General features: G+C 58.3%; 1 protein-coding gene across 1 annotated transcript in view; it reads right to left on the bottom strand.

Moving 5' to 3' along the window:
- The window catches only part of LOC307112525 (cadherin-23-like), a gene marked incomplete at both ends in the record, with an annotated part of 282465 nt that overhangs the window by 69770 nt on the left and 200118 nt on the right, over positions 1-12577 (bottom strand). The window contains 2 exons of the mRNA XM_079793252.1: positions 8865-9023; positions 9496-9645. Coding sequence (XP_079649378.1) covers positions 8865-9023; positions 9496-9645 — 309 coding nt within the window. The remainder of the gene's footprint in view (positions 1-8864; positions 9024-9495; positions 9646-12577) is intronic.

Here is a 12577-nt window from a genome sequence, read left to right on the forward strand (position 1 = left end):
TCCCACACCAGCACCGGGCACAGGTGGACTTTGCACAGGCATGTGGTTTGCAGCATTTATGAACTCATTCCGGCCCCGCCACTCTTACAGCTACCCACTGTCCCCTCACCAGGGGTCCATTTCCTCGCTCCGGCTTCCTCTGAGCAACTGCCAGAGCAGGAACAATCAGCGGCTAACCAACCGAAGGGCGACTGACAGGCCCGGAGTGCAGGAATCACAGGCCCTGGGCTCCGAAGGGGAGTGTCTGGGGCAGGTGGTCACACGTTGCCGCCACAGGGGGCCATAGAGAGCGTCCAGCAGAACGCCTTCATTTTACGGATGAGGACACCGAGGCCCTGGGAGCTCAAGGTCACCCAGTGACTGAACGGCTCCCACCTCCCGGGCCAGCACTCAGCCCATCTCCTCGGACTCTGGAGATGGTCAATTCCAACAACAGGCTGGAGCCCAGTGTGCGAGTGGGCACCCGATGCTGGTCAGCGAGCAGGAGGGAGGGTTAGGGGCTAGACAGACAGAGCAGGTTTAAATCCCAGCTTGGCCACTTACCAGCTGGCTGACCCTGAGAAGGTTACTTAACCTCTCTGGGCCTCCGTTTCTGTCTTCAGTATAACGGGCACAGAAGGGACTGAGAAATGCTTGGCATTTGCTAAGCTCATAGCACCCACTCACCAGGGCTGTGATGATGCACAACACTGTCCTCTTGGGTTTGTTTGTTTTTTTGGAAAAGGGGCAAAGGTCATTGGCAGACAGAGCTGCTCAGCCGAGAATGGGGGATCCTGGAGGCGCCAGTGAGGGCGGCTTCAAAGGCTTGACAATCAATAGAGCTTTAGATCCATTTGTCAAAAATCAATTAGCTGAGTGACTAAATGGCTGGAAACTGTCAGACCTTAAAGTCCTGGAAAATCCACTTCAGGAGCAGGGGCGGTAGCCACAGCTCTCCATCCTGACCCGCGCCTGGGCCCACCCAGGGCAGCCCCCTGCAGCCTCCCAGCCGCAGGCCCTGCCTTGCCTCCTCCCAGAAGCCCCGGGTGGTGGCGGGCAGGCGGCAGCCAGCTGTGTTCTCTCTTTCCCTCTGTCCTTAGTGCCTGTCCTACCTCTCATTCCATCCCATTTCGGTTTTACGGATTGATATTTAGATTAAAGAGATAAACACAGTCGAGGAGCACTGAGGCCTGACAGCCGGAGGAACTCAGACCGTCAATCACCGGCAGCAGCTCAGCTTCCTCCGGCTCCTGGCCAGCAACGGCACCATACTGGCCCCTTGATTGGGGACGAACCCAAGAGCAGATTAAAGGGGCCCACAAATACAGCCTAGACACCCCCAAAATGGGGGAGAGTGTGTCTACAAAGGCCTTCCAGCCCAGCTTGGGAGCAGGGCCGGGGTGACATATGTACTATTTACTAGTGCCTCTCTCTCTCTCTAGCCTCCCTCTTCCCCTCCCCAGGCTGCAGATAAAGAATTCAATTTTCTTTTAAACGGTGGGGAAATTGGAAGAGATTTTGTTCTGTTTAAGCACAGCTGGAGTCTCAGGTCTCAAGGGATTGGAGAACAATGAGATCAATTAAGATGCCCGTGGTGAGGGGTGTCAGGAGGAAGTGGGGAGAGAGGGCATGAGGTAGGGGGGCCAGGGGGCTGCTCTCAGGAAGGGGAAGCCCAGCTGCCACTCTTCCCTGCACTCACCTGCCTGAGTCTGCTGGGTTTTGCTGGTCTCGGGACGGGGCCTACGCAGCAGGTTGTGTTGTCAGCTTGTAGACTTACTAATAATTCATGTTGGCAATTTCTGTGATCAGCGTTATACGATGGGAGATTCAAGTTGAACCAAAGCTCTCAGAAGAGGGAGAGGCCCCTGGACGGACGCCTGGCACGCAGCGGTGCTGGTACACTGTCCGCATTTGTGTGTGCGGGCTGGGGACCACGCCCTTCCACCCAGCAATCCACAACGCTGCTGAGGTGGGAATTATTCTCCCCACTTTAGAGAGGGGGACTGAAACCCAGGGACAGCTAGTCACCTGCCCAAGGCCCTCCTGTGGTAAGAGGCTGAGGCAGGGCTCCAACCGGGGCTGCCTGCCCACTTCAGTGTTTGCTGAGGTGCAGGGCCACCTGGCAGTCAGGTGGGGATGGGATGGGCATGCCTTGCTGGGCCTGGGGAGGAGAATGGCGAAGCCGGTGCCCAACCTGTGCGTGAGCTGGGAGAGGAGGGTGTGCCCCTGAATCTTCTGCCTGTCCCCCTCCACTGCCACCTGTGTGGCTGAAGCCAGCCTCTCTCACCGGTCTCCCAGCTTCTACCCTATTACCACCCCCCCTTCTCCATCCAGCAGCCACAGTGATCCATCACGTCTCTCCTCAGCAGTCACCTCCGACGGGCTGCCTGTCCTAGTCAGTCACCCTCCCTCCTCCTCTCTGCGCATCCACTGCCTTTCACCTGCAGCTCCCTCAGCCTGGGGCAGCCCTTTCCCTGATGGCCCCCCACTTCCACCCCACCTCGGAGTTAGACACAAGCACGGCCAGGCTCACAGAGCAGGGCTTGCCCCCGGGTCTCCCTGGTTTCCCAGCCTGGTCCCAGCCAGGTTTCCTGCTGCAGGGGTGGATGCAGCTGAGAGGTGGCCCCTGGCCCTGCAGGGCAGCATGCTCTCTGCAAGGGGCCAGAGGGACAGGGAGCACCACCTGAGGCTGACGAAGGGGGCTGGCCTTCCCTGCCCACCTGGCTGGGCCATCAGGCTCCCAGAATCCAGGAGAGGCACCCGCATTCGACAACATGGCGGGGCGTGTGGGTGTTCCCCGAGCCTACAGGATGAGGGAGCCCCCGGGGATCACAGAGCGGGGGAGGAGGCTCGCTGCACGGCACACCCACCAGGTCTCAGCCGGGGGCAGTGACATCACAGCACACCTCCCCTTTGGTGTCAGTGGCATTCGCTGTGGGTGGAGGAGGGGGAGAAGGGACAGGCAGCAGCAGGGCTGGTGTTGATGTGGGCAGTGGGGAGACCAGGAGGGAAAGCTGGTGAGCTCTAGGAGCAGGAAGGTGGCCTCTGGAATTGTCACCAAATTTCCAGACCTGACGGGAGGAGGGGGCGTGGCAGGCGAGGGAGCGCTGCAGGCCAGTGCGTAAGCGCAGAACCCTTGGGGAGCAGGGCAGGAAGCATGTCTCAGTCACAGGAAGTGACCCCCGCCCCCCTTTCTCTTGGGCACAGTGAGCCCGAATGAGAGCCTCAGGAGCCAGAGGCCCTGCAACAGCACCGACCCCTCACCTCACGTTATAACAAGGACGGGGCTCCCCGAGGACCGTCCAGGTTCCCTGGCTGCCGGTTGGGGCCATGACCGGCAGGGTGCTGCCCCCACCCCACGAGTCTCAGCCAGGAGGTTGGCAGGCCCGGCTGAAACATTGAGTGTTTCCTACTGAGTGTGTTGGATCCTACTCTGCCTCTATGAACGTTCCACTCAGTTCTCACAACCGCCCAGATGGGCTCCCATCAGGGAATCTCCCCGGTCTCAGAGGAAGATTCTGAGCAGCGCTGGGCTTGCACACAGGGCGGAGGGCAGCCAGGCGGGGCCCTTCAAGGCCACTGATAAGAAAAACCACCCTTTCAGCCTGGCAGCCTCAACTAGGGGCGGGGGGAGGGCGAGGGCGGGGGGGGGGGGAGAGGGGCGCAAAAGTAGGTTTACTGCTGTGAGTACTCGAAACATAATTTATTCTCGTACGATTATTCATTGGTTATTGTATATTTTCCCATAAGAACAACTGCAAACCTACCTCACCCCATCCGTATTTACAGCCACATCACCACAATGGGGTCTCCCGACAACCAGCCACCTGGGCTGGGCAGGCGCAGCATTTCCCACTTTGGGGAAGAAACCAAGTTCCAGAGAAGGACTGACCCTGTCCGAGATGCCACCGGCCTTCCAAGGACAGGCTGGGAAGAGGGGCCTGGGGGTGGGTCGGGGAGGGGAGCCATGTCTCCCAGCTCCCACTCTGTCTTGCCCCTGGACTGAGCAAATCAGGAGCGGTGGTGCTGGGCCCACACCTGCCCCGTCAGGGCCCTGAAATGCCTCTCCTTGCTTTGACTCCTCTGCCTGGACAAGAACCCTGTGTTGTCTGACAGCCATCTCCTGCCCATTCCTGCTGTGCCCGACCTCCGGAGCGGGGAGAACAGGTCCTGGGGTGTGTATAGTAAGACCTGCCCCAGGAGGAACCTCCTTCTTGGATCTTACTCTGCCTCAGCATCCCTCTCATGCTGCCCCAGGGACACAGAACGAATAAATCTGGGGACATGAGCTCTATCCTGCAGGAGGCCAGGCTGGCTCCTTGCACATCCCAAGTACAACCTGTGCCAGCTGTTTCCAAATGCCTGCCATGGGCTGCCAGGATGAAGTCGGTAAGCAAATGTGGACGATTTATACAGGATGTCTCCACTGTCCAAACTGCAGCCCAGGGGGGGCAGGTGGCCATTCAGGAGGAAGAGAGGTAGTCGAGTCCCATCTGCCTCATAAGAGCAGGGGTCCCCCTCCCTGCCCAGCACATCCCCTCACCACATTCCAGCCACGGGGCCTTTGCACATGCCATTCCCTCTTTTGCCAACGTGCTTCCCTCCCCGCGGCCCCGTTAATGCTGCTCAATCGCCACTTCCTCAGGGAAGCCTTCTCTGACCCAGTTCAGGTCAGGTGCCCTGTAGATATTCATAGCTCCCTGATCTGTCCATCATAGCAAGTAACACTTAACATAAAAATTCAGTTGTTTAGTATGAACATCAGGCTTTCTTGGAGACTGTAAACCTCACGGGGGCAAGACTCACATCACCATTGTGTCCTCAGGTCATGTGTCCGAGGCATTCAAACATTTTTTAAAAATAAATGAATGGTCTGATTGCTCTCCTACTGTCTGATGGCACCCAGAAACCCTGCTAGGCCCCATGTGCCAATTGGTCAGGCTGTCAGGCTGCCCCAAGCCCGGCAGAATCCCAGGAAGACGCCTCATGGTCTTCCCACCCAACTCCTGTTGTCAGGCCAGAAGGCAGGACTGGAAGGTGAGAACCAGAGCAGCTTTGGGATATCAGAGGGGAACAAACCATACAGCTTAGAGGATGGGGAGCCACCAACACCACACAGGAGCCTGCATGCACACATATATGTGTATCATATGCACATACCCCCGAATGCATGTAGTTGCACATACAGGTACATGCACAGACACAAGGGCATGCCTGTGCACACACACAGCCCCCACAAACATACTTCACGTGCCCACCCCCACACATGTGGGTATACGCGCCCTTGCACATCTCTCCTCTGTGTGGTCGCCTGTCAGAGGACCAGCTTCCACTGACGCCAGAGGTCCTGCATGCCCCTCCTTCCAGGAAGCCTTTCCTAATGAAGAGTGCGCCAGGCTCCCTGACCTGTCTTCTCATCAATGCAAAGTCGCTCACCCAGCTCAGCTCTGACCACTGAGCAGGCTGGGGCCCAGAGAGCTGGAGAGACACCTGATGGTGCCAGAGGGTCTTGAGGGTCCAGAGCGCCGCCCAGAGACAAATGCCTGGAGTGACGCCATGGCCTGTTCACCGGGGTCCTGCAGAGGCACTTACAGGCCCTCCCTACCCTCAGCTCTGGACATCACTGAAAAGACGGCTCAGTGGTCCCAAGCAGCCAGTGTTAAGAGCCCGTGGCTTGGGGTCAGGCAGACTTTTTGTGAATCCAGTTCAATCACTTACTGGCCCTGGGACGCTGAGACAGTTACTTAATCTCCCTCAGCCTCAGTTTCCTCACCTGTATAATGAGAATGACAGCATCTAGTCTGGAAGTAACGCATTCAAGTACGTGGTTTACGGCTGGCCCTCAATAATGACAGCCGCTGACGTGATTGCTACAGCAGCAGAAGCAATAGCAGTAACCGTCCTCAGAGGTCACCCCAGCTACCCCCCTGCCTCTGGGCATGACCGGCCCAGGCACTAGGTCTAGAAAGGCCCATGTACACATCTTAATCCACCTGGTTCATTTTACAGACGAGGAGCTGCTAAGGGAAGCAGCTTCAGCCGAGTCACCCAAGGGCTCCATTCTGAAGGTCAAGCCTTTGAACTCTAGGCCCCCACTCTTTCCCCTTCGCCAGTGGAGACTCATTTTGTTATAACTGGGGGCTGTAAGGGCCTCAAAGCCTGGGCTGGGGGAGCTCCAGGGAGTGGGGAGGTGAGGAAGTCCAGCCCTGCCACCCCAGCTGGGACGCCCAGGCTGCAGGTGACAGCGCCCTCCTAGTCTGCCTCCCTGAGCCACTAGGAAACTAGGCAATGAGCCCCCAAATAGGCAATGAGCCCCCAAATAGGCAATGAGCCACAGAAACAGGGCCATGCCGGGGTGGGGATTGGGGAAGCCCCTGGCAGCAGGCTCTGCCCAGCTTTTAGTGCAAATTAAAACATTTTCCTTTTCTTCATAATTTTTTCCTGACACAACTGCCCATGAAACATTTTAATAACATCCCAGTAAAGGTCAAGGAGAAGGGATTTCACAGTCCCTGAGCAGCGGCTGCAACTCCAGCCCCTCCCACAGCAAAGGAGGTGGAGAGGTGGGACTGACCCAGGGGCTGAGCAGAGAATGGCAGGGTGGGGGAGGGGTGTGCGTGGCGTGGCCACAAAACTTGCTGCTGCCAGGAGCTCTGGAAGCACCAGGGGAGCTGAGGTGATGATGGTGGGGTTACCCAGGAGATGTTTTCACATCCATTGCTCACATCTTGACAGCAGCTTTGTGTGTGTGGGTGGTGGTGGTGGTGGGGGGAGTGGTATCTCCTGCCCATTTCGCATGTGAGGAAATAGAGGCTTGGAGGTGACCTGGATAGACCTGCGCGCAGCAAAGGCAGGGAGACGGGGCCCAAACACTGTTCACTTTCAGTCCTGAGCCCCTTTAGGTGCACAGCCTGGCGCTAGGACTTATCATTGGGCAGAACTGCTTTCTTGTGTCTGGGCAATTCAACAAACGCTGGGCTGGAGGCGGAGAAGGAGGGGGGCACGGCTGGACAGACAGGACCGGAGGCTGGCCCGATGAGCCAGCTCTGAACAGAGACCCTCAGGCAGCCTTAGAGTGAAACTCATCTGCGACACATGCCCAGGGGCCTGGAGAGGAACTGGAGAAGGGGTCCTGGCACCCAGCAGGGGCCCACACAGGCTCAGAAGCTGCTCCAGTGCTTGAGGCAATCCAGTGTGAGGACCTACTCTCCATTGGCACCAGCAGCTGGCCACCAGCCAAGAAGTACACCTTCCCCCACACCCCACCCCTGCTCTCTAGGCCCCTCAATCCTTCCCCAGGGCCACAGCTAACTTGGGACTGCAGAGTGAGACCCCCTGTTGCCAGCAAGAATACCAGGAAGGAATCCCCAGGCCCCCTCCAAATCTGGAGCTAAAACTTAAATTCTTTGCCACATGGTCACAGGCCTCTTCTCCCTGTGAGATCCTCGAAGCAGACTGCTTGGGTGTCCTTCCCCCTGACATTCAAAGGAGGCTGGAGGGCTGAAGACGCTTTCTTTGGGTACAGAAGGCCCAGCCCCTCGGGGCTGCAGGAGGGTCTGTGGGGCCTCAAGCACCAGGTGACTGACTGCAAGGAGCACCTTGCGAAAGCCTGCGAAGCCAGGGGCTGGGGACGCAGGGGAAGCAAGCAGCCACAGCAGACTTACTGTTTACGTCTGAGGGCCTGCCTAGCTAAACATCTGTTTGAAATATTAGTAACTGTCAGATGGAAAGGGCCTGGGGGCTCAATACAGTTTCATACCATCTGTCTGCAGAGTAAACACACTTTGGAGTAGGGGGCCTGGGATCAGCAGGCAACGTCTCTGTTGGCCATGAGGATGGAGCAAGAAATCGGAGCGAGGATCCTGGGGGCCTCAGAGTGGGCAGGGCGGGGCAGCAGTGAGTCAAGCTCCACAACGTTTACTGAGCACCTACTATGGGCAAGACCCTGAGCTTGTGTAACACACAGCTACCACTTAGATCTGCTCAGCAATCGGTCCTCTTTCTTCTGATAACAGAACATCCTCTGAAAGAGCCCCTCCCTGTTTCTGGCCCACGCCATGTAATTTGGATGGGCTGACCCCAACCCCTGGCTCCACACCGGGGAGTGGGACCCATCTCGAGTACGTCCGAATCATGACGACTCCATCCAGGACGGCCCCACAAGCTGGGTCAAAGGAAACCCGCTCTGGGACTTGTGCTGGAACTACTGAAAGATAAATGCTCCCCAGGAGGGTTAATAAATTGGTAAGAAGTGAGCCTAGGGGCGCAGGTGTCCCCCTTTGCCAGTAGGAAAACACCCAGCCTGGTGCTGAAGTCAAATTCCTGCTCAGCCGAGTGCCAGGATGCAGCCCTGCCTGAAATCGCTTCTACTTTTGAGTTACATGAGCCGATCCTTTTTTTCGCTTGAAACACGTTTCTGTCTCTTGAAACCAAAAGTACTGACCGATACAAATGGACACTGGGAGGGGCCCTTATCAAAGTCCAAGCCAAGGGCAGCTGGGGATGCCAAGTGCCCTTGAGTAGCCCATTCTTCCCTGGAGCCTGTGCTCGGATAGGCAGGGGCGCCGTCCTCAGAGATGGCTGGCACCTCTTCCCTTTAGAGGACCTTCCAGGGCTGCTGGCCCACCAGGTGCTGCCCCTCTCACAGACAAGGCAGGAAACCAGATCTCCTTGGCCCCATCGCGTCCTCCCTCAGGCTGGCCCCTTCTCCGCATTGCGTGCTGGCCAAGGGAGCCCCATCCAGGAGAGTCCAGATGCTTTAATACATCAACGCCAACACCTCCGACAGCCCGGGGCACCCCCTTCCTTGACTGCCCAGACTCCCTCTGGCTGCTGCCCCTTGTTGGCCCCAGAACTCAGTGGCCCCGGACGAGAGTGGGACTCACCAGCACTGTCAGCACAGAGGTCCCCGCGGTGACGTTCTCGTACAAGCTGACGTTGTACAGCGGCTGGCTGAAGATGGGCCGGTTGTCATTCTCGTTGATGAGGGCGATCTTCACCTTGGCATAGCCCACGTGGTCGGGCACACTCTCATTGGCAAAGAGCTGCGTGTGCAGAGCAGGGCTCTGGTGAGCTCCCATGTGCTTCCGGAGCCTTTGTCCCCGTAAGTCCCCCTGGGGCCTTTGCTGGTCCCAACCCAGACCACCTGTCAGAGTCACTGCCATCCCAGGAGTGTGCCACTGTGAGTCCCTCCATCAATGGTCACAGCCTAGAGTGTCCACTGATTCTGCTGGGAGGGAGCCCCTGAGGAGGGCTGGGCTGGCAGGGTCTGGACAGGAGAGCTCCCGATGGGTTTCTGAGGCTGTGACGGGGCCTGGGCAACTTCCACTCAATTCCGGGACGTTTCCTTGTCCTTGAGAAGGGAAGGCTCAGCCCAGCCCCTGCCACAGCTCAGTGAGTCAGACCCATAGGGAAGGGTGAGGAGAGGTGGAATTTAAGGGGATGGTGTCAACCTCCCACCCCCACTTCACCTGAAATCCCCCCACCTGGCCAAGAAGATAGTGAAAGGGGCCTTACGTCGAAGTCGTAGCGCTCCACGGTCTCGTAGTCCAGGGGGATGGCCACCCGGATGCGAATGTCCGCTTTCCCTTGGACGGAGGTGGGGGAGATGATGAAGTGGTGGGAGTTGTTCCCCACCAGGTACACCTCGAACATGCTGTTCAGGCCCTGGGGTTAAGAATGGAGGAGAAGCCAGTCAGAAGGGCACAGGAGGCCAAGGCCTGGAGCGTGGCTGGAGGGGCAGAGCTGCTTTGGTGCGGGAGGTGGATGAGGGGTGTGCAGGGCTGACCTGGCCCCCGGCCCCTGGATCCCAGGCCTCCACTGAGTGATCCTGGCCCAGTTCCCTGACCCCCTCCTGCCCTGTCTAGGCCCTTTGGGAATCTCCTCCAGCCTTTCCTTTCATCATCCCGCTGGATGCTCACAACAACCCTTGCAGGTGGTTTGGTTCATTTTCCATCTCCTGCTCCTTTCACCCTGTCCCAGTGACCCCACGTGGAAAGGGATCTTCCAGCCGTAAGCCCCACAGGGCAATGGAGGAAAGGCCAGAGGGAGGGGAGAGAAGCAAGTGCCTAGGAAGGCCTGGACAGGAGAGGGCACCAGACAGCAGGACCCGCTTCTCCCATCCTCTCTCTGGAACGTGCTGACCAGGAGAACACTGGCTTGCTTACACATGGAGCAGGAATAATTCCATAGGCTGAGTGGCAAAGTGGACCCCCGTGTGCCCCACACTGTGGCCAGCCCTCCGGGGCCTGGAGGACACTGGATCTCAGCCAGCCAGAGCTACCACACCCTTTGCAAGTCCAGGTAAGGCCCAGTTGCTTAGTTTCAGTCTAGTTTCAGGTGTGGGGCGTGCTCCTTCTAAGTTAGGTGTTTCTGATCATCCTAACCAGGCTCGGGCTCATGGAGCCCTCAGATGCTGCTCGGCTCATCCTCACACAAAGTGTGTGACGTCTCCATGTGACCAGGTCCCCAGATCAGGAGGGGGACCACCGCTGACGGTGGGAGACACAGCCCGAGTCTGGCCTGCTCGGAAAGTGATTCAACCTCTTCAACCTCCTGCGCAAAAGGGGGAACTACCCCCCAACAACCCCCTTCCACCTGGGCAGGTGGCATGTGGTTTGTAACCAACGGGTCAGGAGCCTCTCCCGACCCAGGTTGCAGATGCCCAGCAGGTCCACATGCACATGTGTGTGTGGCACTGGGGCTGCAAAGGGAAGCACGCCTTTCTTCTCGGTTGCCCAGGGATGTTGGGGGGCCCCCCTGGGAACCTGTTCCTGATGAGAAGGGGGCAGCCAGGCAATCCCAAAGCCTGGGAACGAGGCCCAGGAGTTCATCCAGGAACGAGACCCTCCACAAAGCCTGAGAGGCCCAGGTCCCCACGCCTCTGGGGCTGCCCCGCAGATGTAAGTACGTTTGCAGAATGAATGCATGTGAGCATTTACCCATCAGTCTCTTAAGCTGCTTCCATTTAGAACGACAAGTTAGCACCACAAGGGCCCTTCTTCACGGAGCCTTTTCTGGGGGGCCTGGAGGCAGGCCCGGGCCCTGTCACTGGTTCAGCGGGTTTGAAGGGGGAGGTGGAAGGGGAGCCTCTCCTGCCAACTTGGGGTCCAGGCAAGCAGCGGGACCTCCAGAGTCCCCGGCCTGGAGTGGCTCCCACAGGCTGTGCAGGCGACGCTCCCCTGGGCCTGTCGGGCTGTGCCGTTTCTAGTCGTCCCCGGCGTGGAATCCATCCGTCAGGTGGAGGGGATCAATTAAATGCCCGAAGGGGCACTAATAGCCAGAGCTGGCGGAGTGTGACAGCTCTGAGCAGGTGACACCTACACGTCTCCCTCCCCTGGACCTGGGCCCTCCACCCCAGCACCCGGAGCCCTGAGAGGGTGGGGCAGGCTGAGCTGTGCCCAGGCAGGTGGAGCAACACCCGCTGTGGGCCCCCTCCCCTCGGTACCCACCAGGCCTTCCCAGCCCAGGCCCTGCCCAGGCTCACTTACCAGGTTCTATCAGTGGGGGCCGGTCAGTGAAAGGATATGGAGCCAGAGGAGGAGCCAGAGAGGTATGGAGAGGAGGAAGGAACCAGAGAGAAAAGATGGTGAGATCCAAGGTCAGGGTAAAGGAGAGGGGCCAAGAGGGACCCCAGGAACACATTTGCTCCAGGGGAACAGCCCCCTCTGCCCCTGAGGGGCCACAGCCTCTGGGGGTGCATGGTCACAGGTGCTGGGGAGGTCTATGCAGCCCCACATCGAGGAGGGGAGGGACACAGAGGAAGAGGTACAAGGCCACAAAGGGGGAGGCAGACTGAGCTCCAGTCTCCCTGAGCTCAGAGTCCACACCCAGAGGGGTGGGCAGGGCAGTGGGGGAGGCCGGGAGAGGAAAGGCCAGGTCCCAAGGTCTTACTCCCAGGAGCCTGGACAAAACCCCTGTAGGAAATGACCCCACGCACTGTCATGTTTTAAATGTCCTAACAGAAAATGTGAAAGACATAAGTGCAGACATGGAGAACATTCACACAATTCAGAAGTGGCCAGGGCACACAGCCACCTTCCTTTCCCCGTCGCCCCGGCCACTGAGAGCCTTCCCAAGACCTCACCACACCCAGCCTGGGTCTCCTTCCCAGGACACCATGTGTTTGGACACAGACGGGAGCACGCTATGCACATTGCTCTGTTGGATTTTTTTTCTTTTTACTTAAAGCTATGTCGTGGAGATTTCTCCCTAACTGTGCAAATAGATGATACTATTAACAATAACACGGCACGCATTTGCTGGGCACCTACTCTCTGCCAGGCCCTGATCTGTGGTTACCGTGGAATGTCAGGAGCCCCCGGAGGCCACAGACCAGGCCCCAGGCACTGTAAACCCCCGTGGGAGCAGGCACGCAGTAGGTGCTGGGAGAGGGATGGGGTTTCAGCAGTTTTTCCTCACCCAATCCTCTGTGCGTCCTCTTCCCACAGGCCACAGGGTGGAGATGAAAGAAAGCTGGAGCTTGGAAACCTCTCTGGGGGAAACGGGGCTCAGAGACGTTGAATGTGCCAACCAAGGCTGCACAGGGGCCTGTGGCACAGCGAGGGTCAGCTCCAGGCTGGGGTGCCCTCGGACCAAA

This window comes from Cnephaeus nilssonii (genome assembly GCF_951640355.1).
Source record: "Cnephaeus nilssonii genome assembly, chromosome: 16".
Lineage (NCBI taxonomy): Eukaryota > Metazoa > Chordata > Mammalia > Chiroptera > Vespertilionidae > Cnephaeus > Cnephaeus nilssonii.